Here is a 23,017-nt window from a genome sequence, read left to right on the forward strand (position 1 = left end):
AGACACGATGGCTTTAGCGAGCAAACCCATACTACGAAGACCACAAGATTTTCAAGCTAAATTGCATGTTGGAAACCCGTGCGGTTCGAGTGGGATGTGAAATCCAAGCTTTTGCCGAACGCAAATAAGGTCAATGACGAAGCTGTTAGTGTTGCGAGAAGCTCTGACAGTTCTTTAACGTTAAGCCCTGAAGGTCGGTTTCCAGCCCCTGTTCGTTCAGGAACATTTGCTTGCAGAACGAGGTGCGCACATTCAACGGCTGAGTCGAGATGATGGTTTCACTATGATGGTTTCACTAAGCAAGGTTTACATGACTGCAGTATGCTGTTTGGGACTGTCAGTGGCTCACGCTCATGGAGCATGAAGAATATGTGGACTGACAGCGGTTGTATCCGTCCATTTTCGAGTATGGACCCGCTAAGCTGACGGTAAGTGAGCCAATTAACCAGCCACGCTAAGCGGGGCAAGAACCGTAGGCGAGAATACCAGGAGGTGTAGATAGTATTAATTACCTATTGCGCGGCATTATCGAGGGCATTGACTCGAGCGCATCAGTCTATAGTTTCGACCGCGAGGTAAGCAAGACTCGTGCGTTATTATTCTTAAGGTAGCTTAATGTGCGTGCCGTCTGATTGACCGTCAATCTGCTCACTACTTCAGCATCCTAAAAGGCCTAACATAAGACTGACATGCTCACGCCCCGCTACCCAAACTCGGGCCAGAGCTAGTAGAGATGGTGCGTATCCAAGTTGCCCGATCTCACGCCGAGCACTATAGACTGACTTGTATGATCTAGTTCCGCCGAAACCTCTTCTCATCTTCGAAGCATCGCCGAGCACCGACAGTCGAGGCTGATGCCACCTCGACTATTGGTAGCAGCATCACACGCAGTCGAAGCCAAGAGAGCAAAGCAACATTCGTTGAAGATTCGAAGCATAATCTTGTTGCACACCGGGCGAACTCGGACGCCTCATTTCATAGCCAGAATGTGCCTGATATCGTCATATCCTCTATCCCTGCGGCTTCTCCCAGCAAGACTAAGGCAGACAGAGCTGACGATCCTCTGGGTCTGACGCTGTTCTATGCCCCCGATGGCATTCCGTCAGCCGATATTATATTCATCCACGGCCTTGGGGGTTCGAGCAGGTTAACGTGGTCCAAAAATCACGACCTCAACCTCCTTTGGCCATCACTTTGGCTCCCTAGCGACGACGACCTTCAAAATTGCAGGATATTTACTTTCGGGTATAATGCAGACTATCGTTCATCTTCGCAAAGCCCAACGCTTGGCATATCTGATTTCGCAAAGAACCTGTTGTTCGATATGCTTTATGGTAGGGATAAGCAGGGTCAAAGCTTTCACTTGGGGAAGGTGAGTGGTGTAGCCTCGTTGCGTATATGTTCTACTCCCAACTTTTTGGACTGCAGGCACCAATTCTTATAGTGGCCCATTCCATGGGTGGGCTAGTGTTTAAAAAGGTATACATTTGACTTTAGCTCATGAACTTAATGTTGACTTTCTAATAGGCATACCTTGAAGCGCAGTTGGATAATCGGTATACAAGTATTGCCGAGTCCATGAAGGCCGTGTTGTTTCTTGCCACACCACATCGTGGAGCTGATCTCTCTGCGTCTTTGAATAAACTGTTATCTATTAGCTTTCGAGGCTCAAAGCATTATGTTACGGAACTAGGCAAGCATGGCTCGTTCATCCCGACGTTGAACGAACAGTTCCGACACATTGCGGAACGTCTCCAAATCTTTTCCTTCTATGAGACAGTCCAAACATCGCTTGGCTTGAGCTCTGCCGTAAGTCCGCGTGATTAACATTGAAGGTGAAAACCTAGCTGACATATACCAGATTATAGTAGACGAAGATACCGCGAAGCTTGGTTACCCCGGGGAGATATCGAGGTCGTTGAACGCCGATCATCATGGCGTATGCAAGTTTGAAAGTGTGAATGATGTGAATTATCGCGCTGTGTTGGGAGTTCTCAAATCTACTGTCTCATCTTTCACTAAAATCAGTAAGCAATCATGCAGCGCTCCTTGCTTAGTAGCTATGAATAACTGAATAGCTCAGGTGAACACTCCGCTGCGGATGATATGGAGAAGATTCGAGTGCACTTATCTATATCTGATAATGTGGACCATGATCTGAGTTTATTCATGAGCCGCCGCGTCGACGGCACTTGTTCCTCAATTCTCGATGAAACCCAGGTACGCTCCTGGATGACAGATTCCTCTCAGTCTCATATCTTATGGCTGCATAGTCGCCCGGCACGTGGCAAGTCTGTATTTTGCTCTTTCATGATAGATCATCTACGTGACCAGGGCGCTACTGTGCAGCATTTTTTCTTCAGGGCTGGCGACGAAACAAAGCGGTCTGTTGGCTCTCTACTCAGATTCTTGGTTTTCCAAATTGCGAATTTTCACCCACCGTTTCGTCAAGCAGTTGCAAAGCTGCTCGATGGAGGCTATAAGCCTAAGGATAGCGATTGGAAATCAACTTGGCGAAAGCTATTTGTAGGGTTGCTGTTCAAATATGAATTCGAGAAACCGCTTTATTGGGTCGTTGACGGCCTTGACGAATCAGCTTCCCCTCAGCAAATCCTGGAGCTAATGGCAGAGGTCAAAAGTTCGTTGACGCCAATACGGGTATTGGCTACAAGTCGCTGGACCCCTAGACTCTTCACTTCCTTCGGAAGAATCAGCTCGAAAATACCCACATCGTGGTTCTCTCTCGACCAAGACTCTACAGATATGCGTATCTACATCGAAGAAGAACTGCAGTATCTCAGTTGGGACGATTCTGTCAAGGGTGAAATCACGGGTAAGGTCCTGGATCAGGCCAATGACAATTTTCTCTGGGTTCGCCTCATACTTGAAGAGATAAGGGATTGCCATACAGAGGATGATTTACGTCAAGCTCTGAATGAGTTACCTCCCGGAATGGAATCGTTATATCAACGTATGGAGGAGACGATATCAAATATAAGGAGACCCTCAGATAGGAATTTGTCACGGCAACTACTTATGTGGGCTATATATGCGCGACGCCCGGTGTCCTTATCAGAGCTCTCGGAGATTCTAGAACCAGAGTTTGGTCATATTTTGGACCTCACGACTACAATCACTCGTCTATGTGGACATTTCCTCGTGTTAGAGGGGGAGAATCGGATTGGGTTGCTTCATCAAACAGCGCGCGAATATTTGATCGCTTCTAACAGCCTTCCTTTCTCGTTAAATGCAGCCGTCTGCCACGATGAACTTTTCCGACGGTCTATGGTCGCGTTGGCGGACAAGGCGTTGAGATCTAAGGTGCAGCTAAGCGGTTCGAACTCCCTCCATTATCGCGCAACTGAATGGATGCATCACCTGAAAGCGACTGGGTTGCCTAGTGATTTCGACGGTCAACTTGATGTGTTGCTTAAGTTTTTCAAGCAACCGTTTGTGCTTACCTGGATCCAGCTCCTGGCATCCTCGGGCCAATTAGGAATTCTCATTGATACTGCCCACTCTTTGGATACTTTCGTCAAAAAGACACGAAGATCTGACGCTGCTCGTGAGCCTGCCCAGCGACGGTTCGAAGACCTTGAGCTGTTAGATCTATGGTCTCGTGATCTTCTGAAGCTTCCAGGAAAGTATGGGGCAATTTTATCACAACACCCTGCATCTATACATAGTTCTGTTGCACCATTTTGCCCCTCAAACTCGGCAATACACAGAACCTTTGGCAGCCTTTCTTCCTCGCCAAGAATAAAGGGACTCTCAGAAGACTGGGACGACTGTCTCGCCAGAGTATCAGTTGGTAGCGATTGTCAAGCCTCGTTGATAAGCTGTTCAGCGAAGCATCTTGCTGTAGTTGATGGAAATGGTAATGTCTCCTTGTGGGACTGTACTACATTCCATTGTACTCGCCTCGTGACTGTTGGTGAATCAATATCGACCATTTGTTTCAGCGAGAACGGTGACCGAATCGCAACTTATGGATATCGAGCGACAAAAGTATGGAGTACGTTTTCTGGCAAACTGCTCAACTCGTTCGATAATCCCCTGGACATGAAGGCAATTACTTTGAACTTCATTGACGACGGTTCAGCCTTGTTAGTGGGGACGGATCGTCGGTGTTTGGTGCGAGGTTCGCTGCAAAAGGAGAAATGTGTTTGGAATATTATCGAGTCGGTAATGCTCAACGATACCGAGTCTTTAGAGGGCACCATCCTAGGTTCGCCCACCGCCCTCGAAGTGAGCCCAGATCATACGAAAGTTGCTGTAGCGTACCGCAGGTTCCCTTTGACAATATGGGCCACGAGTCCATCAAAGATTGTGCAGCGGGTCAATCGTGATACTAGGGCATCGATCTCACCTTCTCCATTCGTTACATCACTTGCGTGGCATCCTAATAGTGAAGAAGTAATTGGCATTTTTATGGATGGATACATGTTCAAGGTTAACATTATTGATGGTACCTACCATGAACAACCGCCTGATTCTGGCCAGTTCCCATTGCACATAAGAGTCAACCCGGATGGCACCATATTTGGAATATGTGGTGTACATGGAACGATAAAGCTTTACGACTATCAATCCTCTACACTGGTATATCAACTTACGTCTGACGATAATGTCGCGGACTTCTGCTTCAGTCAAGATGGCCGACGATTCTACGATATCCGTGGGAGCTGTTGCAATATTTGGGAGCCCAATGCCCTGATTAGATTAGGCGCGACTGATGATCATCCTACGAGCAGTCAAGCACCAGATGAAAGTGTGGAGCAATCAAATCTTGCTTCAGAATCTTTTGCAGACAATCCTACTCCAATTATCATCACATCGCCAATGCCTCGCCATTCCGTTGTATGTCTAGGAGATGAAGAAGGTCTGGTTGCACTACACGATTACGAAAGTGGCCAAAGGTTGAAAATTGACCGTATCGCTACTGGGATGGGCATCGAGCATCTTGTTTGGAGCGACGACGGTGTTCACTTCGCCTACGCCGAGGTTGGAGGTCGATTGACGATCGTCAAGATTGAATTTACAACAACTGGTTGGAAACATGAGCGAATTGCTAGGTTCAAGCCGAAGTTATCAACCGGTGGGATGAAGCAGTTAATCCTCTCATCTGACTCGGAGTATATTCTTGTGTCTTTCAAGGACTCAACTCAACTGTGGTCAATACAGTCCTTAAGTCAGGTGGAGCAGGGCCGTGACCGTACGCCAAGAAACTCCGCACAATGGATCGTGCACCCGTCTTCTTCTGCTCATCTTCTCTCAGTCACACCTGACGACTGTCTCACGCATGAATGGGTTGATCTGTCTATATCATCAAAATGGCTTATCCCGCAAACAGATCGCCAGAGTAATTCAAATTCCAGGCCGCTTCTCGAACGGGAGGACACGGATGGCAATACGTTGAATAGTGATCATGTGCATGAAGCCGTCGAGAAGATAGTTCCTACCTTTTTCAGGGGACACATCTTGGTGCATATCTCCCGGCGCACCACTCACCGAAAGCAAAGATCACGTTTCATGATAATTAGTGGCTTCGATGGACAAAACGATTTTGGCGAATCACACAAATTAACATGTACCACCGTACCTCCTGAACTGTCTGACCAGATAGAGGTGCCGCTTAATATCCTGAAAAATGGATATCTCGTCTACCTAGACCGGTCACTTGGAGTTTGTACATGGCATATCAAATCCTCCCACGGCATCCTAGATACTAAGTGTCATTTTTACATTCCCCGAGATTGGATCTCGGAGCAGAATCTTGGCCTGCTGTCTGTGACGGACTCCGGCTCGATTCTGTGCCCTCGCAAGGGCGAGTTCATGGTCATTTTTACCTCCCTTAGCTCTGACTGGTAGTCCTTGGGAAACGTAGTTTTTGACTTTCGATCATAGATATTACAACAGGAATATATCTAAGTCCGCAACCTCAAATCAAATTTCTATGTACGAATTATGACCATGCGCGATTTAAGTCACTACTGAACTTTGGAGATCCACATTTCATTCTCCTCAAATGCAGCGACTGGCCTTGACTAATTATTTCTAGCCTCTCTCCAAGCTTTACCCTTTCGCAGTTCGAGAAATAGCAAAGGTCCACATGTGCCGTTTAGGAGACCGAATATTGTGAAGCACCAACCTGGACCAACATTGTCAAGGATCGTCTGCAATACGGCAAGTGTTCCAGCTGCTAAAGCACATCTCACAACATTTGCTGATGCAGCGGCTGTTGAAGAGCGGTCTGGGTTTAGGTCCGTCAGAAGGGTACCTAATACCTGCGTGGCTATCAGCTGATTACAGTGTTCATTGGTAACAGGGGGATTACATACTACGAACATGCCGGTTGTGGAGAAGCCGATGAGTGTTTGTATAATTAATGGCACGGACGCGTGCTGTATATACATCAGTAATACTTATAATCACTAAGACGAACATCCTTACCGCACGATACTGAACACTCCAGCCATACGCTGTGATAGACACTGCAGCTAATATGATCAGCCAAGGCGCGCTCCGGAGCCTCGCTTCCTCTATTGGAAAACCAGTGTCTCCGTCGAGGGGCCGCTTTTCCGCTTGAATACAATGTAATTTCCCTGTTCGAGCATAGTCAGAATTTAACAACTTGCCTATACACATTAGTTTAGTGACCATCCGATTTAAATTCTGTCTCTTACCCCACGAATATGTGCTAACCAAGCAGCCGAAGCCAAATGGGATATAAATTAGTCCTGCTTCTAGTTTACCATACCCATAGACCTGTATGAATAATGTAGAAAGAGATGCCTGGACGCAACAGTATGTTGCGTAATAAATACCATTGCAAAGTATAACAATGAAGATGTCCTTGAAGAGGAGTAGTTTAAGACAGTGTAGTGGGTTAGGAAAGGTGAACTGTGGTTTTGTAGTGTTTATATGTTCTGTTCTTGCCCGACTTTGGTGTTTGGAAATCATAGATAGAGGCATCTTATTAGTGCCGCTTCCCACAATTTTCCTAGCTGTCTCCGGTAAGGCCAAGACAACCAGGAGAAGACAAAGACCTCCAAGGATGGCGAGAAACCAAAAGATTGAATGCCACCCTAGCCTCGCAACGATGAGACCTCCGATGACTGGCCCAAACGGGGGAGCAACATTGGGTCTAGCAGCAATAAGTATATGAACTTGAATTAATTATAGATACATGCTTACCCGAGGCTGAATATCCCCACAAAGAGGCCTCTTTCTGCAGGGCTGGCAATGTCTGAAACGATGCCGTATCCTAAAGATATAGTTCCTATAGACGTAAGCTCTCTGCCTTGATGTATACATTATATAGAATCCTGTACCAGAACTGCCTACACTTTGGATCATTCTCAGCACCAGTAGTGCTGGATAACTGCTCTGTAAAGCAAGTCCAAGATTTGCGACAAAGTAGATTGACAGAGCCAGAATGTATATCGGACGACGTCCAAGCTTATCGGCTGCGTCTCCCAGGATTGCTGGTGTAATTCCTGAAATCAGCATGTATGTTGTGATGGCTATGTTCACCAGTGCAACAGTTGTGCCAAGCGATTCAGCAATGGACGTTATAGCAGGATAAAACACGAAGCTACTCATGGGAGAGAACATGGCGGCGAAGGCTGCCATAAATAAAAGCCAGTGCTTCATCCCTGTTGAGAGAACCGAATATTCGTCGATTGTCAAGCCATCCGTAGGTGCTTGGGATTCCATAAGCCCGCCATCGTTTGGTTTCGTCGACATGTTAAACACCCTACAGGTCGCCGGAGCACCTTGCGGAAGATATGTCAAGAGTTTGACGCAGTACTTCCAACTGCAGAGGAGTCTAAGGGCCTCCTTGTAGAATCCGCAATGAATTTGACAGTCAAATGGTTGTACACGGCTTGAACTAATAATGCCCAGGGAAGTGTAATCTCTCCTGGTCACCGTCTGCTAGTCATTCTGATTGTGCAATTGTCTGTGCTCAATTGAAGAGGCCTCGTCGGATCCACGAGCATACTCTGGGCGGCTATTTGCATGCTACGATTGGCGAGTTGCTTACGCGGCCGCGCATACCCTGCATAATTTCTGTAGGTGGGAGTAGGGAACGAAACTTCTGGAGATATATGATTTCCCACAATATTCCTCCATTAGGTTAAATCACGGATATATATTACTATTTATTATTCTTAAAGGGGTAAACTCGACTATCTCTTAGGTTATTTACGAACCAAAATAAGTCTTAAATCTTAAAGGATTTTTTAATCTACTTACATAGATCCGTGTATTATAGACGATTGACTTATACTGTGCACAGACGATAAATTTGGTGATAAATCACAATATTTCCTAATTCGAAAACGATATTTACCGAGGCATATTTCATTTTTTGGTATTCCCTAGGTGGGAGTCCCCCGCTTGTAATGAAGCAGCCTATATGTTCCCCTCTTCCCTCACTCCTCCAAGCTGATTCTACACTCCATTACAACACAATGGCTTTAGAACTCCAGAACGGGCTCAAAGAGCATTTGAGCTTGTTGAGTGACTCCCTTGGGGGTAGGCTACCCTTGGATGATGCCGTCTTAGAAGGTATTCGTTGACTCTAAATGTCATCACTTTCAGTTCGTATGCACTTATTGATCACACAATGGCAGCCTTACCACCGGGAACCACATCAGCGTCTGCACATGCCTATGGTTTATCTGCATGGTCATTTACGGCCAGGATTAATGCACTCGATAACGATTATCAACCTGTCTCATTCTTTCTCAAGGTGGGTTCCACTTTACCTTGATATCAGGATATCCGTTTTAATGTTGTTGGTACCATAGTATGTTGCTGGGGACCTCGGCAAGAACCAATTAGAGGGAGAGTTTGTCGGTATGACAGAGTTGCATAGACTGCAACCCGAACTAGTTCCTAAGCCTCTTGCTCGAGGTAAGCTCAAGGATGCAAACCCACCGACGTATTTCTTCTTGATTGAATTCAAGGAGTTCGTGCCTGGGCTTCCTGACCCTGTGAGGCTAGGTGCTCGCCTTGCCGCGATGCATCGCAACAGTACTTCCCCGGACGGCAATTTTGGCTTTCACTTGCAGACTTATGATGGTGCAAGGCTCCAAGCGGTCGCACCGGCCAAGAGCTGGACCACCTTCTTCGGGAAACTTCTCGCTGAAGCTTATCGGCAGGATACAGAGACCAACGGAGTTTGGCCAGAGCTTGAGACCGTGCATCGACGTGTACAGTCGCATTTAATACCTCGTCTCATCGGAGCTCTAGAATCCGAGGGTCGATCGGTGAAGCCGACGTTGATCCATGGTGACCTTTGGGATGGCAACGTCGGAGTCGAGGCGAACACTGGCGATCCATGGATTTTTGACTCTGCCGTATATTACGCCCACAATGAGATGGAGATCGGTATCTGGCGAGCTGAGCGACATCAGCTAAAAGCGAAACATTTCCGTAGAGAATATCTTCGTAATTGTGAGCCTAGCGAGCCCGAGGACGAATGGGACGACCGAAACATTCTCTACAGTGCCAAGACAAATTTCATGCATTCTGCATGTTTTACAGGTTCTCCGGCACGTAAATCGTGAGAAGACACCTAGAATGACACTAAATGCGGAGGCTCTACTGACAAGAATAGGGCTTTTAACGACTTGGTTTCACTGATTCAGAAATACACTCCGTGGGAGGAGAATTCTGATGGCTTGCGACAAGTCGGCCAAGGCCAGAATGGCGACTCCGTCGTATAATTATACTCATGTACTATAATTGATCGGCTCCTTGTTGTATGTCGTTTGCAGTCTGAGGGTACTTCTCAATTATAGATTGTGATCATTCTTACTTCAATCGATTTGATTTATGCCGCTAGCCTTTGCTTATTTCAATTTAATGAGTTATGATGATTAGAAGGTCGTCTTCTCTGGGACGTGCAGGTATGTTCGACCTTGGTAGACAATGATCAAACGAGGCCGTTGAATGTGAGCAGATGTGAGTAAGAAGATGTGAGTAAGAAGATGTGACTATAGCACTGGATTGTCTGAAGTAGTCAAGAAATACAGGCCCCACTGATGAGGACTCGTGTTTGGGAACATGCAGGGAGACTGGGCCTGCCTTAAAGCCCCGGAATCAGTCGAGTCGGGCTCGGCTGCAACCAAGCACATTTGGCGTAGTTTGTCGTTCGCTACGGCTCGACAAGCTTGGCTTGTCACACATAAGGGACCGGGGAAAGGTGGGGCGGGACAGGGAAGGGTGGAAGAAAGCTCGTTCTCCACACTGGAACCTCGGCAGAGGGGGTTCGCTAGAAAAGCGGCTGTAATCCGCGGTTCCTACCTCGAACTGTCGTGCTTGTCTGCTTATAAACGTCCGAATTGCTAGAGCTGTGCCATTATCTGGAGAGTTACAATCACCAAAACAATTATTACAACTGTAACTTGTTCTATCACATTCAATATGAGCGGTCCCGGTGTCGGTTTCGAGTACCCTGCCAAGGAGGTAACATGGTTGAAGCGCGATGCTCTACTCTTTGCTGCCAGCATTGGCTGCACTAATGAAGAGCTCAACTTCCTCTACGTACGACAATCACCTCTCCAAGAGCATCAATCAATATTAATGTCCATATAGGAGTTAGACCCAGATTTTGCCGTCTTTCCTACCTACCCAGTCATCTTACGTACGTTATCCTTGTGCAGCCCTGTTATTAGCCGCCGTCCTCACAGGATATAATACAGCTTTCAAGGGCGACACGCAAGAAGTTATTGATTTCTATGCTGCGCAAAAGGCAGTCAAGATTCCTGGTGTTCCCGAATTCGACTCTACAAGAGTCGTCGACGGGCAGCGTCTTGTCCAGTTCCTCAAGCCCTTACCGACCTCATCAGAAGGCAAGAAGTTTGAGATTCGGACCAAAGTCGTTGGTGTCTATGACAAGGGTCGTCCGGGCTCGGTCGTCGAGACACAGACAGATATCGTAGATGTTGGTACTGGGGAGGTCTACGCACGTGCCATCGGCAGCGCTTTCTTCGTCGCGCAGGGCAATTGGGGCGGTCCCAAGGGTCCCGCGACTGAGAACTTCCCTCCTCCAAAGGGCAAGAAGCCAGATGCAACTTTTGAGGACCAAACCACTCAGGAGACTGCTCTACTATACAGGCTCAATGGGGACTACAACCCTCTCCACGCTCACCCAGAGCCCGGCAAGAAGATGGGTTTCGGCGGTGCCATTATTCATGGTCTCTACTCGTTCAATTCCACCGCACACGGATTGCTGAAGACTATTGGCGCAAGTGACCCCAAGAACATCAAGGAGTTCCAGGCGCGTTTCGCAAGCCCCGTCAAACCTGGCGACAAACTGGTGACCCAAGTCTGGAAGACGGGTGAGATCAAAGATGGTTGGGAGGAGATCAGATTTGTGACCAGTGTTGAAGGCGGCAAAGTGTGCTTGAGCAATGGTCGCGCTTTGATGAAGGTGGTCGGCGCAGCGAAGACCAAGTTGTAGATATTATTGTCATTAGCGGCAGACCAATTGATACAGTTAATACAAGATCAAGTTTCCCTGCATCTAATTCGGTAATCAGCGATGATGGTTGATGCTTAAGTGATGGCTATTTCATTTGGTTAAAGGTTCACGTACCCAAAAAATCGGTGCCTGAACAACTGTTAGTCGTAGGTATGGATCCAACTAAGCGAAGTTGAGCTTGATCCACTTTACAATCGAACCTCAAAACCAACACGGGCAATGTCTTGCACTCAATAACCCAGTGCGTTGAACGAAGACTGAACTCACCCAGATGACTTCAAAAGTTAATCCCGGTGACCGGCTGTCTTATGACGGCGCCCTATGCACAGTCCGATACGTCGGCGAAGTGACAGGCACATCAGGATCTTGGATTGGGGTAGAATGGGACGACGCGACCCGGGGCAAGCACGACGGCTCCCACAAAGGAACACGCTACTTCTCATGTAGGTCTGGATTCTTCAACTTGCTGCTCGAAAACTGACATTTCCATGAGGCAAATCCAAATTATCCACAGCTGCCTCTTTCGTGCGGCCAACCAGGTCTGCAGAGTCACCACGCAGTTTCGTTTCGGCGCTGCAAGACAAGTATACCGGGGAGGTGTCGGCGGCCAGTGCGCAGATCAAGTTCTCAGGGAAAATCGCCGAGGAAGTTGGATTTCACAAGATTCAACGCAAACAGGCTAATTTGGCCGAGTTGAAGTTTCTGATCTTGGATGGCACGCGCATCGCCTATCCCTACGACAATGGAGATGCGTGCATCGCTGATACTTGCCCCAAGGCGATCGAACTTGATCTCAGCCGCAACTTGTTCACCAACTTTGGGATCGTTGTGGACATATGCTCTGAATTGCTCACCGTACACAATCTACGGCTGAAGTAAGTGCTCATCTGGTTGACCGTTTAGTGTTGGGAGCTAATACTCCAAAGCGGTAATCGCCTTCTGAATATCCTTCGCCATGAAGATTCAGAGCGTACTGATGTGGTATTCAAGAATATTAAGGATCTTGCATTTGATCAGACACTCATGAGCTGGGAAGAGATATGCCATTTATCTTCTAAATTTTTGTCTCTGGCAACTTTATCCGCCGTTGAAAACCAACTGTCATCGCTCCCGCAGGTTCCCTTGAGAAACATCTCCTCATCACTGCATTCGCTCAATCTTGAGTGGAATGAATTCACTTCGCTGTCGGATATAGCAAGTCTGGGCGAGCTGAAAGCGCTTCGCAATCTACATCTGAAAGGAAACAATATTGCAGCGATGACTCATGACCCTTCAGCAAAGCCTCCCGTTTTCTCACCAAGTCTGCAATACCTGGATATATCCTACAACCAGATTCCTTCTTGGTCGTTCGTGGATGATCTCCCAACCGCTTTCCCAGGCCTTACTCAGCTGCGATTCACCCATAATCCTATATACAATAACCCAGATCCGGAGCACTCCATCCAGTCGAAGACGTTCACAGAGGAAGCTTACATGATTACTGTGGGCCGTCTGGCCAATCTGCGAGGCCTTAACTTTGGCACCATCTCAGCAAGTGACCGGCAAGATGCGGAAATGTTTTATCTAGCACGCATCGGCAAACATTTGTCCGCCGTACCTGAAGACGAAGAGAGCCAGGTCATCAAGAAGCACAAGCGTTACGCCGAGTTAGTTGAGCTCTATGGTCTTCCTGTCATAAACAGGCAGAAGGAGACCAATCCGGCGTTTCTGGAGGCTCGTCTTGTCGCAGTCCAGTTCATTTTTCATCCTCAAAATAGTGAAAGCACTGTTGAGAGACTTACCAAGATCCCCAAGAGCTTTGATATCTACAGAGTCAAGGGCATTGCAGGAAAACTGTTTGCACAAGATCCACTCGGCTTACGCTTGATTTGGGAAACAGGGGAATGGGACCCGGTCGCCGGATTTGACGAAGAAGTAGAAGACAGCAGCGATGAAGAAGATGCGGAAGAGCCTGCTCGCAACGACGCGGTCTCACAGTCCGAATCTGGCAAAAAGGCTGGTTGGTGGGTCAAACGGGAAGTTGAACTGCAAGACGGCCCGCGGCAGCTTGGCTTCTGCGTGGATGGATTGGATGCAAAAGTAAGAGTTGAGTTACGACGAATTCAAGTGTAGAACTACTGCATTACTTACACGCTAAAGAAAAGAGGTATGTGGATTGCGTGTTGAGGACAATATTCAGAAGCTGCAGTGTGCTGGGATGACGATGATCTGGACTTTCAAAATCTATCATTTGATACCAAACGCAGCTTGCAAATCGGTTAGTACCCGCATGGCCGACTGACAAACGCATATGAGATATGCAAGTTGCTAGAGATGAACAAACACCAACTGATACAAATTCTACCAATGCACAACATTTAGCCATGACGAAAAATGCGTGCTGAGGCCATTTGCAAACGTCTCACGCATGCGAGGCTTACAAGACCCCTTGGCCCCTGAATCATATTTTACTCGGGATAATTATTTCTTAACGCCAATCGCGGAAGCTCTCTGTAACCTATATCCTTTGCAAGTCTTCGGCGTCAAGAGATTTTGAGAGAGTGCATACTGCCACTGTCTTCTAACGACGACTTCGACAATCAACAGTCATCTTATCTTTTCTTCTCATCGAGTGCCTACAAGACCTCGCAGCCGCCATTATTTTGGTTACGCCTCTCGTCCACGACGTTGTCGATTATCTTCGTCCATCGACATCACCTGCGTTATGGCTTATCGCACTAATGGGGAGCATGAACATGAGCGAGACCGCCATATCTTGAAGCCCTTCTCAGCGCCCCCCACGACATCCCCCACCTGCGAAGAATTACTACCCCGGTACTTCATCGTCCGCCCAGATGTCACAAAGCATACCGCATGTGGCACAGTCACCATCAAGGGGCCCATGGTGCCCCTGATCCCCATTGACCAGCTTCCTCCCTGGCTCGAGGTCGTCGACGTTCCCCGTGAGCTAGATATTGATCAGATGAAGGGTCTCATAAATCTTGGCGAGAGCCGCAAGGACTTCGATTCATTTGAAGTCTACTTCGTAGACAGTAACGATGAAGAACTGTCCTTCTCTGATACCGAGGGCTGCGGCGCTACTGGCGTCACCGCTGAAAAAAGCATCATTGACGGCCAGTCGCAAGGCAATACTAATGCCAACAAGTCCAGCCGCAGACGAGGGGATCGACGCCACAAGAACTGGAACCAACAGCAGGATGGCTCGAACCCGGAGCCTTCCACCAGTAGCGACAGCTGCAGCGGTGACGCGGCCGAGAGCGTTTCCTCGTTCAAGGCCTCGGCATCGAGCAGCACAGATGCTGCATTGAACTACCACCCCCAAGCCACGACAACGGCGGCCACCAAGGGCGGCCTCAAGAATAGTCGCCACGCCGCCACCACCCATTCAGCGCCCCCGAGCCCGATCGTGACCCTGAACGCCCGGGTTCCTTCACTACCCTCCGCAAGCCCGGGTCCGTTAAACCGCTACACCATGCTGCCCCGCCGCAACGGCGGTCCCATCCCACATCCGGACCGCCCTGCCTCGCGCTTGCTCAGCACCTTCGCGCCCGCCCCCAACGGCCACTACTCGCCCGCTCGACCCTCTAGCTCACCAGCTCGCGCCAACCTTCACCACCACCACCACAACAGAAACAACAACACACCGGCGTACCGCAGCAGTAGCCGCAGCAACCCGAACGCCAACAATAGCAGCAGCAACAGCACGGTCTTCTGCCGGCACTTCTGCCACCACGGGACCTGCAAGTGGGGACAGGTCTGCTACTACAAGCACGGGATGCCGTGCACGCCGGACGGGCTGCGCGAGGTGGGGCTCGCCGACTTCCCGGTCTGGTACAAGGCGGGCATGGCTTTCTACTCGTACATGAACAACGGCGGCGGCGATGGCCACGGTGCCATGACGCCGCCTGGGAGCGGCGTGGGCATGGGCGTGGGTGGTCCCAGTGCTGCCGTGTCCGACTTGAGCGAGAAGGACCGGAGGGGGTTCCGGGAGCGCCTTGAGAGACAGGGAATGATGGCCAAGACGGCCAAGGAGAGACAAGAACCACAGCAGCAGCAGCAGCAGCGTATGGGGGGTTGTATCAGTGGCAAGAACAAGAGCAAAGGTAAGGAGAAGAGGAGGGTTGAGAGCATCCTGAGGGAAGACACGAATAAGTCAGGTCATGTGTCCATGGATGAGCAGGATGGCAGAGTCTTCATTCCCGAGGAGACGCTGGAGACTCGGTCAAGACAGGTCGAGGAAGAAGATACATAATCAGAGGTGCAAATCAAGGCGCAGGAGAAGGAAAGGGAGAGGCAGAGACAGAAGAAGAAGCAGAAGCAGAAGGCCAAGGTGGAGACTCAGCATACGGTAGAAGACCTCCTGGACTTCTGAGGTCTTTCTCCTTGACTGGCGTTGCTTGAACGTTATTACGCAGGCAGGGATACCAGCCCATGATGGGGTGGAATTTCGCTGGACATGGTGAAGACAACAAACTCCACAAACGAACTGTTAAATTGCTCTTGATTGTAATATGAACTCCAAACCATGCCCAAACCAAGGAACACGGTGACAACGTACAGCCAACCCAGACGAAACTCCGGCGGCACGTAACTCGTAGAAATTTGTACAATGGTTTTGTCTGTCCTGGTATCATCTACAGCGACTTGTTCTCTCCCCTCCCCTCCCCTCCCCTCCACTTTCTTTCTTTGTTTGTTTCTCTCTTCTTAGAAGGCCATCTCCTTCTTGATCTCGGAAATGGCTAGACCGGGGTTCAAGCCCTTGGGGCAAGTCCTTGTGCAGTTGAGAATGGTGTGGCATCTGTACAAGCTCATGGAGTTGTCAAGCGCAGCCTTTCGCTCGGCCTTGCGCTCATCACGCGAGTCGGCCAACCATCGGTAAGACTGTAGCAGGATGGCGGGACCGAGGTACTCCTCGGCGTTCCACCAGTAAGAGGGGCAGGATGTCGAGCAGCAAGCACACAGGATACACTCGTAGAGACCATCCAGCTTTCTTCGGTCAGCCTTGCTCTGGCGGTATTCCTTGCCCTACGAGGAGATTAGTACGGGGGAGCGGTCGTGCGTGATATAACCAGTCAGTCTGGCGGCATTGAACATACATCTGGAGCGGGAGTGTCTCTCTGCAGGTACGGCTTGATAGACTTGTATTGCTTGTAGAAGTGGGTCAAGTCGGGAACCAGGTCCTTGACGACGTAGGTGTGCGGCAGGGGGTAGATCTTGAGCTCCTTGTTGGTGTCGGTGGGAATTCTGCACAGGCAGGCCAGTGTGTTGGTGCCGTTGATGTTCATGGCGCAGGAACCGCAGATGCCCTCTCGGCAACTTCTTCGGAAAGTCAGGGTGGGGTCAGACTCGTTCTTGATTCTCACCAGGGCGTCGAGGACCATGGGGCCGGTCTTGTTGAGGTCGAGAGTGTACGTCTGCATCCGTGGCTTCTCGGTGGGGTGGTCGGGGTTCCATCGGTAGATGGAGAACTTCTTCAGGCGAGACTCGGAGGAGCCCTTGGGGGTGGCATCAACGGTAGCGTCACCTACCGAGGCCATGGAGCGAGAGAAGACGGCGGCAGGCTTGACGAAAGCCGGTCGCGATGCCGTGGCCAGGAGCCGCGACGAGGTAGAGCGGAGAGCTGCCATTGTGGGCAATAGGAACAAGAGCAGATATGAGGATGGACCGTCGGTGTGTTTGCGGCAGATGAAATGTCGGGTCGAGTCCGGCTGCTCGAAACAAAAGGAACGAGGCCAACCAAGGTTGTTCTGGCGAAAGGGCGCGTTGGGAATTAGCTCAAGGTGGTGGCAACGTCTGGAATTGAGTATGTCGAGATCATCATCGATCTGATTTGATTGGATTGGGATGGATTGGATCTGGCTTGGAATTCGCGAGCTTCCGACCCGAACACCCAGTGCTAGAGCGGCTTCCCCCCCGTGCTGGCAGCGTGGGTGTGGACTTTCTGCTTTCCTCGGTTGTTGGCGGCCAATCACAGCCCGCCACTTCCTAAGCAGTTCGTCAAAGCTTTTGCGGCCGGTGGGCAGAGCATGCGAGCAAGATCACCGCCAGCCGCCAGCATCTGCCCGTGGTGGGCCGCCCCCAAGCAGATCTGGAATTGCAGCCCCTACGGATCCCGTGCTACTGTGAGGAACTTATGGAGAGAGGCAGAGAGGCAGGAGGGACGCCTGATGGGTCGCTCGGAAAGCACCGGGTGTGCTGCGCAAAAGTCCATTTCCAATCCCAGCGTTCATTGCGGATCACCCCAAGGTTGAGTTACCATGTTATGTACTAACCTTACAGCATGTAAGTTATATGCACGCGTCTACAGTATGCACATATCCAAAGCCGTCGCCCTTATGCAAGCACGATAAGATAAGATAACACGGCCCACTGGACGGATCCCGCAAGACGCTGCAGCAGCTGCACAGTAAAGTTAGTTGCACAACTCCAGGGTTAGAAGCTATTCACACCAGGACGAGCTTCCAACCATCAGCCAGTTGGTGTCCCGCCAATAGACCCGTCCGACAGTACCCTCACGCAGAGTCTGGCGTCTGCACACAGCCTTTCTTTAAGCCTGTCAGACACTATGTTCATATGACCGCTCCCTGGGATTTCAGTTGTCCCCGTATCATCAACCTCATCTAAAAACATGGCCGTAACGGCTTCGCGGCTCATACTGCCTCGAAGAAAACTGCTGGGGCAGAGTACGGCCGCAACACCATGACACCTTGTCCACCTCTCACTGATTTTCTAGCAGTCTCTTCTCCGTGCCAATTGAGGTCACCATTCCTCAACAGCAGCAGCAGCAGCAGCAGCGCCCCCTTACATCATAACCGGTCGTTCTCCTCGCAACCCTCCATGTCATCGCAAGACGCAGGAATACCTACGCGCAGATTCACTTATCACGCCGCCGCATCATTCGCAAGCAAGCACAAGCGGCTCGACCCCAGCAGCAACGTTTTTCACTTCAACCCTTACAATCGTATTCAGCCTCAGGTCAAGCGGCCCAAGTCGAAACGCCCCGCGAGTGGACAAGATGCCTTCTTCATAGCCCGCGTCGGCGATACGAATGCGGTCGCCCTGGGCGTTGCTGACGGCGTTGGCGGATGGGAGGAGAGCGGTGTAGATCCCGCAGACTTCTCTCATGGCTTCTGCGACTACATGGCTTTGGCAGCTTACGAGAACAAGCCATCAGCTGGCCCGACTCTCACCGCCAAGGGACTGATGCAGAAAGGCTACGACGACGTGGTCAATGACAAGAGTATACACGCCGGTGGCAGCACAGCCTGCGTTGCCATTGCAACCGAGGACGGCAAGCTCGAGGTCGCCAACCTGGGAGACTCCGGCTTCATTCACCTGCGCCTGAACGCCGTTCATCACTGCTCAGAGCCGCAAACGCATGCCTTCAACACCCCTTATCAACTATCAGTAATCCCGGCTAGTATGTTGGCCCGGGCGGCGGCTTTTGGCGGTGCCCAACTTTGCGACCATCCCAAGGACGCCGACATCACCACCCATAACCTCAAGCATGGTGATATCCTAATATTTGCGAGCGACGGAGTATGGGACAACGTGTTCAATCAGGACATACTGAAGCTTACCAGCCGCCTGATGACCAGCAGCGGCGCCTGGAAAACTTCAGATGGTGGGATTCGTGTCGCCGACGACCTCACTCCTTTAACACAAGCCGAGGACTCATCACAAAGACCTGCAACGCTCCAAGCCGCCATTGCCGTCGATATTGCACTCACCGCCAAGGCTTTGAGTCTCAACCAGCGCATCGACGGGCCTTTTGCCAAGGAAGTGCACAAGTATTATCCCCAGGAAAACTGGCATGGCGGCAAGGTCGATGATATATGCGTCATTGCTGTTGTTGTGTCTGAAGAAGGAAAGGCAGCGCCGATCAAGGCCAAACTATGATTAAGGGGCTCTTCTGTTTAGATGATGGTTGGGGAATGAGCATGAAACGGCGTTTGGGTGTAAATTGCGCATGGCATTTGGCATAGAATATTTGGGGCGATAACGTTGTACAAAACTGTGAAGAATAAGTAGAGAACTTATCATCCTCTTAGCTAGATCTCGCGCCGACGCTAGATACTATGCTTTGGTAGAAAAGCAGCACTTGGACTTGGCACATGTGTTTATAATAAGCCTTGATCCTGAAATATACCTCTCGTGAGGAGCTGATTCAACCGGTGGCTCTCCGAGTCTTTACTACACCGAGCATGTGATTCCCCTTATCAATCATGCTCATCACATGTGATACAAACTGAGTGCGGGAGTGAATATTCATGACAAGTACGGATGAATAAACCATAGCCGCAGCCTTGAACAGTATAAAGCATGACTTCCATACCCACAAGTATGTCCTCGCTGCAAACCGGTAAAACGTAATATCACAGCACCAACATATGCAACAGTATATCTCGACCACTCACAATTCTGGAAGCTGATACATCACAGGGACCAGCACGTTAAACACAAAATGTCGTCAGCACAAGATGACATCCTGGATCAGCATAAGGCAGAGGCCCTCCGAGACCTACGAAATCTCCGGCGTGCTGATGCCGACACATGCGAAGCAGCTCTCCGCGAAGTAGCGAACAAATGGTGGGCCATATTTCGAGAGAGAGGTCGGACTCATGGTCAGTACTTGTCCACTCGCTTCTCGTCCCTGTTTTGCTCGGGTCGTCGTCTGCGCCACGTTTGTCGATTGCTGTGTCCGTGATTTCAACGGGTGTCATAACATTTCGAGTTTCCGAGTATGAATGATTATCGCATACTTGACATAAGTAATATCTCTGTATGGTTCCACTTGTGAAAGCCGAGTTAGACATCATCTGGTTTTTCTCCGCAACAACAGTACGGGTTGTCTCTCGCAGATCTAACTGCCCACGTGCCCTTGCCCCTCTTCCTCTAATTGTACATGAATGCCCTTATCCTCCAAATCATTCGGTGGCACATGTGGTTTTGCTGTGCCGTCAGCCGCTTGTGCGGGCTGGTGAAGGACTTGTAGTCTGAATATCACACTTGTCTTGGAAAATCTTAAAACGCCACGAATCTTTCCTCACTCCCCGATAGAAAAAAATATTGCTGGCGATGTGGTTCGTAGGAAAGCGAACTATATAATGAGGGTTTCGAGGTTGAGTTGGTTTTGTAAGAGCACGATAGTTGTTCCGTCAAGGACTCTCATATCGCAACGATCTATACCGTCCGACACACGTCGTGTGTATTTCTTGGTGGTCACAAGTACGATACACAAAGGGCTCCGAGCCTGCCCTAGCAACAGCATGTATAGAATTGCGTGCTGGGTAGCCTCGCAGCCACGTGTAAACGATGGAGACCTGACTTCCGCCACTAGGCTTTCAATGGTTTGATGCTCGAGACGGGCCGCCAGGACTTGATATCTTGTGCGTGTTGCGTTGGACCAATGTCGATTCCGGCTTCTGTGTGACTGCTGCCACTTCTGCCTGTCCACCCGTCTACCTTTCATGGGCAGTCGTGATGACACTGACGTTTAGGGAAGTGCAGATGGAATTATGCACAACATCAAGAGTTTCTCTACACGCACCGACGCAGGCGAGAAAGGCGATCTCATTCTCCGCTCGCCTGGTCAGATCCAACGTTCCCTACTTAGCGGTTGTAGGCTTGATAAGATGGCTCGGTTGTTATGTCCCTCGCACGTCCCGGGATTTTGCACCTATTTCACAAGTGAAGGTGGGTTTACATACATTAACTCAGGTGTTATTAAACCAATATGTATGCACACATACATATATATATGGCCTCATATGGGGTTCATGTAAAATGATTTTCGTGAGGATTCGTCTGGTTGTAGAGAATATCTCGAATTGAATTTCCTTTCCACGAAGGAGCGCATAATGCGTAGTGTCCTGTAGCCACTCGTTCGGTCTCATCTAATTGTATGATCGACTAGCTTACAGCGTGTCATTCGGGGCGTTTTGCCACCTTTGTGAAACGCAGGCCAACATAGTTATGCGAGCTGTCACTTTGGGGCAATTCTTCGAGGCGGCATTTCGATTTAGCGCGAGAACAGACGGCTTTGAGACGTACAAGAAAAGGGAAGCGAACTCCTTTCCACAACTAGACCATATATTGATGCCTATGTACAAGGAGGCGTTACGCGGGGGGAGCGATCGGCAGCCAGACAACACTGCCTCTCCAGTTCCACCAATGTAAAACCACGTATCGCACTGCTACTAATTCAGGCGTTGCAGCTACCATATCAACTAGATAAACATATGACGGGAGGTACCTATACAGGTATGTCCCGGATAAACATGGCAAGTACTTCCAAGACAGGCCAGCTTTACAGAGCGGCTAAGACAACACCGGCCACGAGGGCAAGAGGTGCGAAAGCAGCCTTTCCAGCACCGTTGACGCTAGCAGCAGTGGTGGAAGCGGAGGCAGACGAAGACGTGCGAGTAGAGCTGCTTGAAGTAGCTGCGACGACATTAGTACCTGGTAGCTATTTGTATTCTACGAGAGAACATACTAGATGTAGAGACAGTGGTGGAAGCCGAGCCGGTGGTGCTGGCAGAGCTGGAAGCCGAGCTGGAAGACGCGGTGGTGCTTGCGCTGGTCAAAGTCGAAGTCGAAGTAGCCGAAGAGCTGGAGACCTTAGTGCTGCTGGCTGTGGCAGAGGTGGTGATAGTCGAGCTAGCGGCAGATCCGAGGAAAGGGAATTGAACGCTGTAGTTGGGCTCATTGTCCGAAATGTCAATGATCTCAAAAGCGTAGGTGCCGCTGGTGAGAGTGCTGGGCAAAGTGATGGTAGCCGAATCGGCGGTGGTGCCTAAGAACCATTATTTAGAAAAGCTGTACGAACTAAAAGGGAGGAGGAAAAAAAAAGTCTTCAGTCATGCGCAACTTACTCGAGATAAGGGTCTCGACGGTCTCGAGGTTGTTCGAAGGGCCATCCTTCAGGTTGATCGTGTAAGGACCCGCACCACCCTCCCACTTCAGGGTGTAAGATTGACCAGCCACAATATCGAATTCGGTGTTGGTGAATGAGGCTTTCGCATCAACCAGTCCAGCGAGGACGGCGACAGCGAAGGAAGCAATGACGGACTTCATCTTGAACGATTGTAAGGTGGGTGAATGAGTGTAGAGAAAAAGCTAAGTGTAGTATGCAAGGTCAGCCTGATATTTGGATCGCGATTCATATGCTGGCGCAAAGATGCCGCGGGAGACAACTCTTAATGTAGCAAGGTTGCCAGGGGCGTGGCGCGCGGGAAGTAGAAACATGATCGGGTGACAGGCAACAATTGCGACTGTGCCGCGACAGGAGGGCTGATCCGCCGAGTCCCCCTTCCCGCTTGTCACTTCTCCCTTCCCCCTTCACCCATCCAAGCGAAGCGAGACGGCGGAAAAAGCGTGTGCTAAGTGGTGGGATATACATCGTGAGGCATGCCTTGGGAGGGAACGTCATTGGAACTTACCAGTTGAGAACTGGATTATATTAAGAAAATTGTAGACGGTTGACAAAAGCCAAATCAAGACGAGATAGTGAGCGACTGG

The 23,017-nt window shown here is 49.8% G+C and overlaps 9 protein-coding genes across 9 annotated transcripts; 6 read left to right on the plus strand and 3 right to left on the minus strand.

Moving 5' to 3' along the window:
- The first annotated feature begins 536 nt into the window (after positions 1-536).
- BKA67DRAFT_40854 (uncharacterized protein) lies at positions 537-5,949 on the plus strand. Its single transcript, XM_046096733.1, has 6 exons — positions 537-736; positions 797-1,372; positions 1,429-1,479; positions 1,528-1,809; positions 1,862-2,027; positions 2,084-5,949. Exons 1-6 carry the CDS (start codon positions 734-736, stop codon positions 5,869-5,871), a joined length of 4,866 nt encoding a protein of 1,621 aa, XP_045964250.1. The 5' UTR covers positions 537-733; the 3' UTR covers positions 5,872-5,949.
- Positions 5,950-6,047: 98 nt separating this feature from the next.
- Positions 6,048-7,617, minus strand: BKA67DRAFT_511694 (major facilitator superfamily transporter; the record flags this gene model as incomplete). The annotated part of the gene is made up of 6 exons (XM_046097418.1): positions 6,048-6,287; positions 6,342-6,404; positions 6,454-6,638; positions 6,687-7,147; positions 7,198-7,282; positions 7,335-7,617. The coding sequence occupies 6 exons, from the start codon at positions 7,615-7,617 to the stop codon at positions 6,048-6,050; spliced, it is 1,317 nt and encodes a 438-aa protein (XP_045964251.1).
- Positions 7,618-8,258: 641 nt separating this feature from the next.
- Positions 8,259-10,058, plus strand: BKA67DRAFT_546922 (Fructosamine kinase-domain-containing protein). The gene is made up of 3 exons (XM_046101418.1): positions 8,259-8,758; positions 8,817-9,574; positions 9,629-10,058. Exons 1-3 carry the CDS (start codon positions 8,633-8,635, stop codon positions 9,735-9,737), a joined length of 993 nt encoding a protein of 330 aa, XP_045964252.1. The 5' UTR covers positions 8,259-8,632; the 3' UTR covers positions 9,738-10,058.
- Positions 10,059-10,289: 231 nt separating this feature from the next.
- On the plus strand, positions 10,290-11,538 carry BKA67DRAFT_546930 (MaoC like domain-containing protein). The gene is made up of 3 exons (XM_046101419.1): positions 10,290-10,557; positions 10,609-10,657; positions 10,716-11,538. The coding sequence occupies exons 1-3, from the start codon at positions 10,438-10,440 to the stop codon at positions 11,474-11,476; spliced, it is 930 nt and encodes a 309-aa protein (XP_045964253.1). The 5' UTR covers positions 10,290-10,437; the 3' UTR covers positions 11,477-11,538.
- A 230-nt stretch (positions 11,539-11,768) lies between these two features.
- Positions 11,769-13,609, plus strand: BKA67DRAFT_653324 (uncharacterized protein; the record flags this gene model as incomplete). The annotated part of the gene is made up of 3 exons (XM_046106344.1): positions 11,769-11,940; positions 11,991-12,372; positions 12,424-13,609. 3 exons carry the CDS (start codon positions 11,769-11,771, stop codon positions 13,607-13,609), a joined length of 1,740 nt encoding a protein of 579 aa, XP_045964254.1.
- Positions 13,610-14,201: 592 nt separating this feature from the next.
- BKA67DRAFT_653325 (uncharacterized protein) lies at positions 14,202-15,749 on the plus strand (the record flags this gene model as incomplete). Its single annotated transcript, XM_046106345.1, has 1 exon — positions 14,202-15,749. One exon carries the CDS (start codon positions 14,202-14,204, stop codon positions 15,747-15,749), a length of 1,548 nt encoding a protein of 515 aa, XP_045964255.1.
- A 452-nt stretch (positions 15,750-16,201) lies between these two features.
- On the minus strand, positions 16,202-17,124 carry BKA67DRAFT_653326 (succinate dehydrogenase iron-sulfur protein precursor; the record flags this gene model as incomplete). Its single annotated transcript, XM_046106346.1, has 2 exons — positions 16,202-16,522; positions 16,594-17,124. The coding sequence occupies 2 exons, from the start codon at positions 17,122-17,124 to the stop codon at positions 16,202-16,204; spliced, it is 852 nt and encodes a 283-aa protein (XP_045964256.1).
- A 1,210-nt stretch (positions 17,125-18,334) lies between these two features.
- BKA67DRAFT_530242 (5-azacytidine resistance protein azr1) lies at positions 18,335-19,396 on the plus strand (the record flags this gene model as incomplete). Its single annotated transcript, XM_046099210.1, has 1 exon — positions 18,335-19,396. One exon carries the CDS (start codon positions 18,335-18,337, stop codon positions 19,394-19,396), a length of 1,062 nt encoding a protein of 353 aa, XP_045964257.1.
- A 2,410-nt stretch (positions 19,397-21,806) lies between these two features.
- On the minus strand, positions 21,807-22,573 carry BKA67DRAFT_530243 (uncharacterized protein; the record flags this gene model as incomplete). The annotated part of the gene is made up of 3 exons (XM_046099211.1): positions 21,807-21,940; positions 21,993-22,292; positions 22,372-22,573. 3 exons carry the CDS (start codon positions 22,571-22,573, stop codon positions 21,807-21,809), a joined length of 636 nt encoding a protein of 211 aa, XP_045964258.1.
- Between the last annotated feature and the right edge of the window lie 444 nt (positions 22,574-23,017).

The sequence above is a fragment of the Truncatella angustata genome (genome assembly GCF_020726525.1).
Source record: "Truncatella angustata strain MPI-SDFR-AT-0073 chromosome Unknown BKA67scaffold_1, whole genome shotgun sequence".
Classification (NCBI taxonomy): Eukaryota; Fungi; Ascomycota; class Sordariomycetes; order Amphisphaeriales; family Sporocadaceae; genus Truncatella; species Truncatella angustata.

Excerpts from the sequence above, each read along its gene's own strand:
- BKA67DRAFT_40854 (XM_046096733.1), top strand. Across the intron at positions 1,373-1,428 it reads AAAGCTTTCACTTGGGGAAG|GCACCAATTCTTATAGTGGC; the intron begins GTGAGTGGTGTA and ends TTTGGACTGCAG. Across the intron at positions 1,810-1,861 it reads CGCTTGGCTTGAGCTCTGCC|ATTATAGTAGACGAAGATAC; the intron begins GTAAGTCCGCGT and ends GACATATACCAG.
- BKA67DRAFT_546922 (XM_046101418.1), top strand. The coding sequence starts at position 8,633 with ATGGCAGCCTTACCACCGGGAACCACATCAGCGTCTGCACATGCCTAT. Across the intron at positions 8,759-8,816 it reads CTGTCTCATTCTTTCTCAAG|TATGTTGCTGGGGACCTCGG; the intron begins GTGGGTTCCACT and ends TTGGTACCATAG. Across the intron at positions 9,575-9,628 it reads GGTTCTCCGGCACGTAAATC|GGCTTTTAACGACTTGGTTT; the intron begins GTGAGAAGACAC and ends TGACAAGAATAG.
- BKA67DRAFT_546930 (XM_046101419.1), top strand. The coding sequence starts at position 10,438 with ATGAGCGGTCCCGGTGTCGGTTTCGAGTACCCTGCCAAGGAGGTAACA. Across the intron at positions 10,558-10,608 it reads AAGAGCTCAACTTCCTCTAC|GAGTTAGACCCAGATTTTGC; the intron begins GTACGACAATCA and ends ATGTCCATATAG. Across the intron at positions 10,658-10,715 it reads TACCTACCCAGTCATCTTAC|CTTTCAAGGGCGACACGCAA; the intron begins GTACGTTATCCT and ends GATATAATACAG.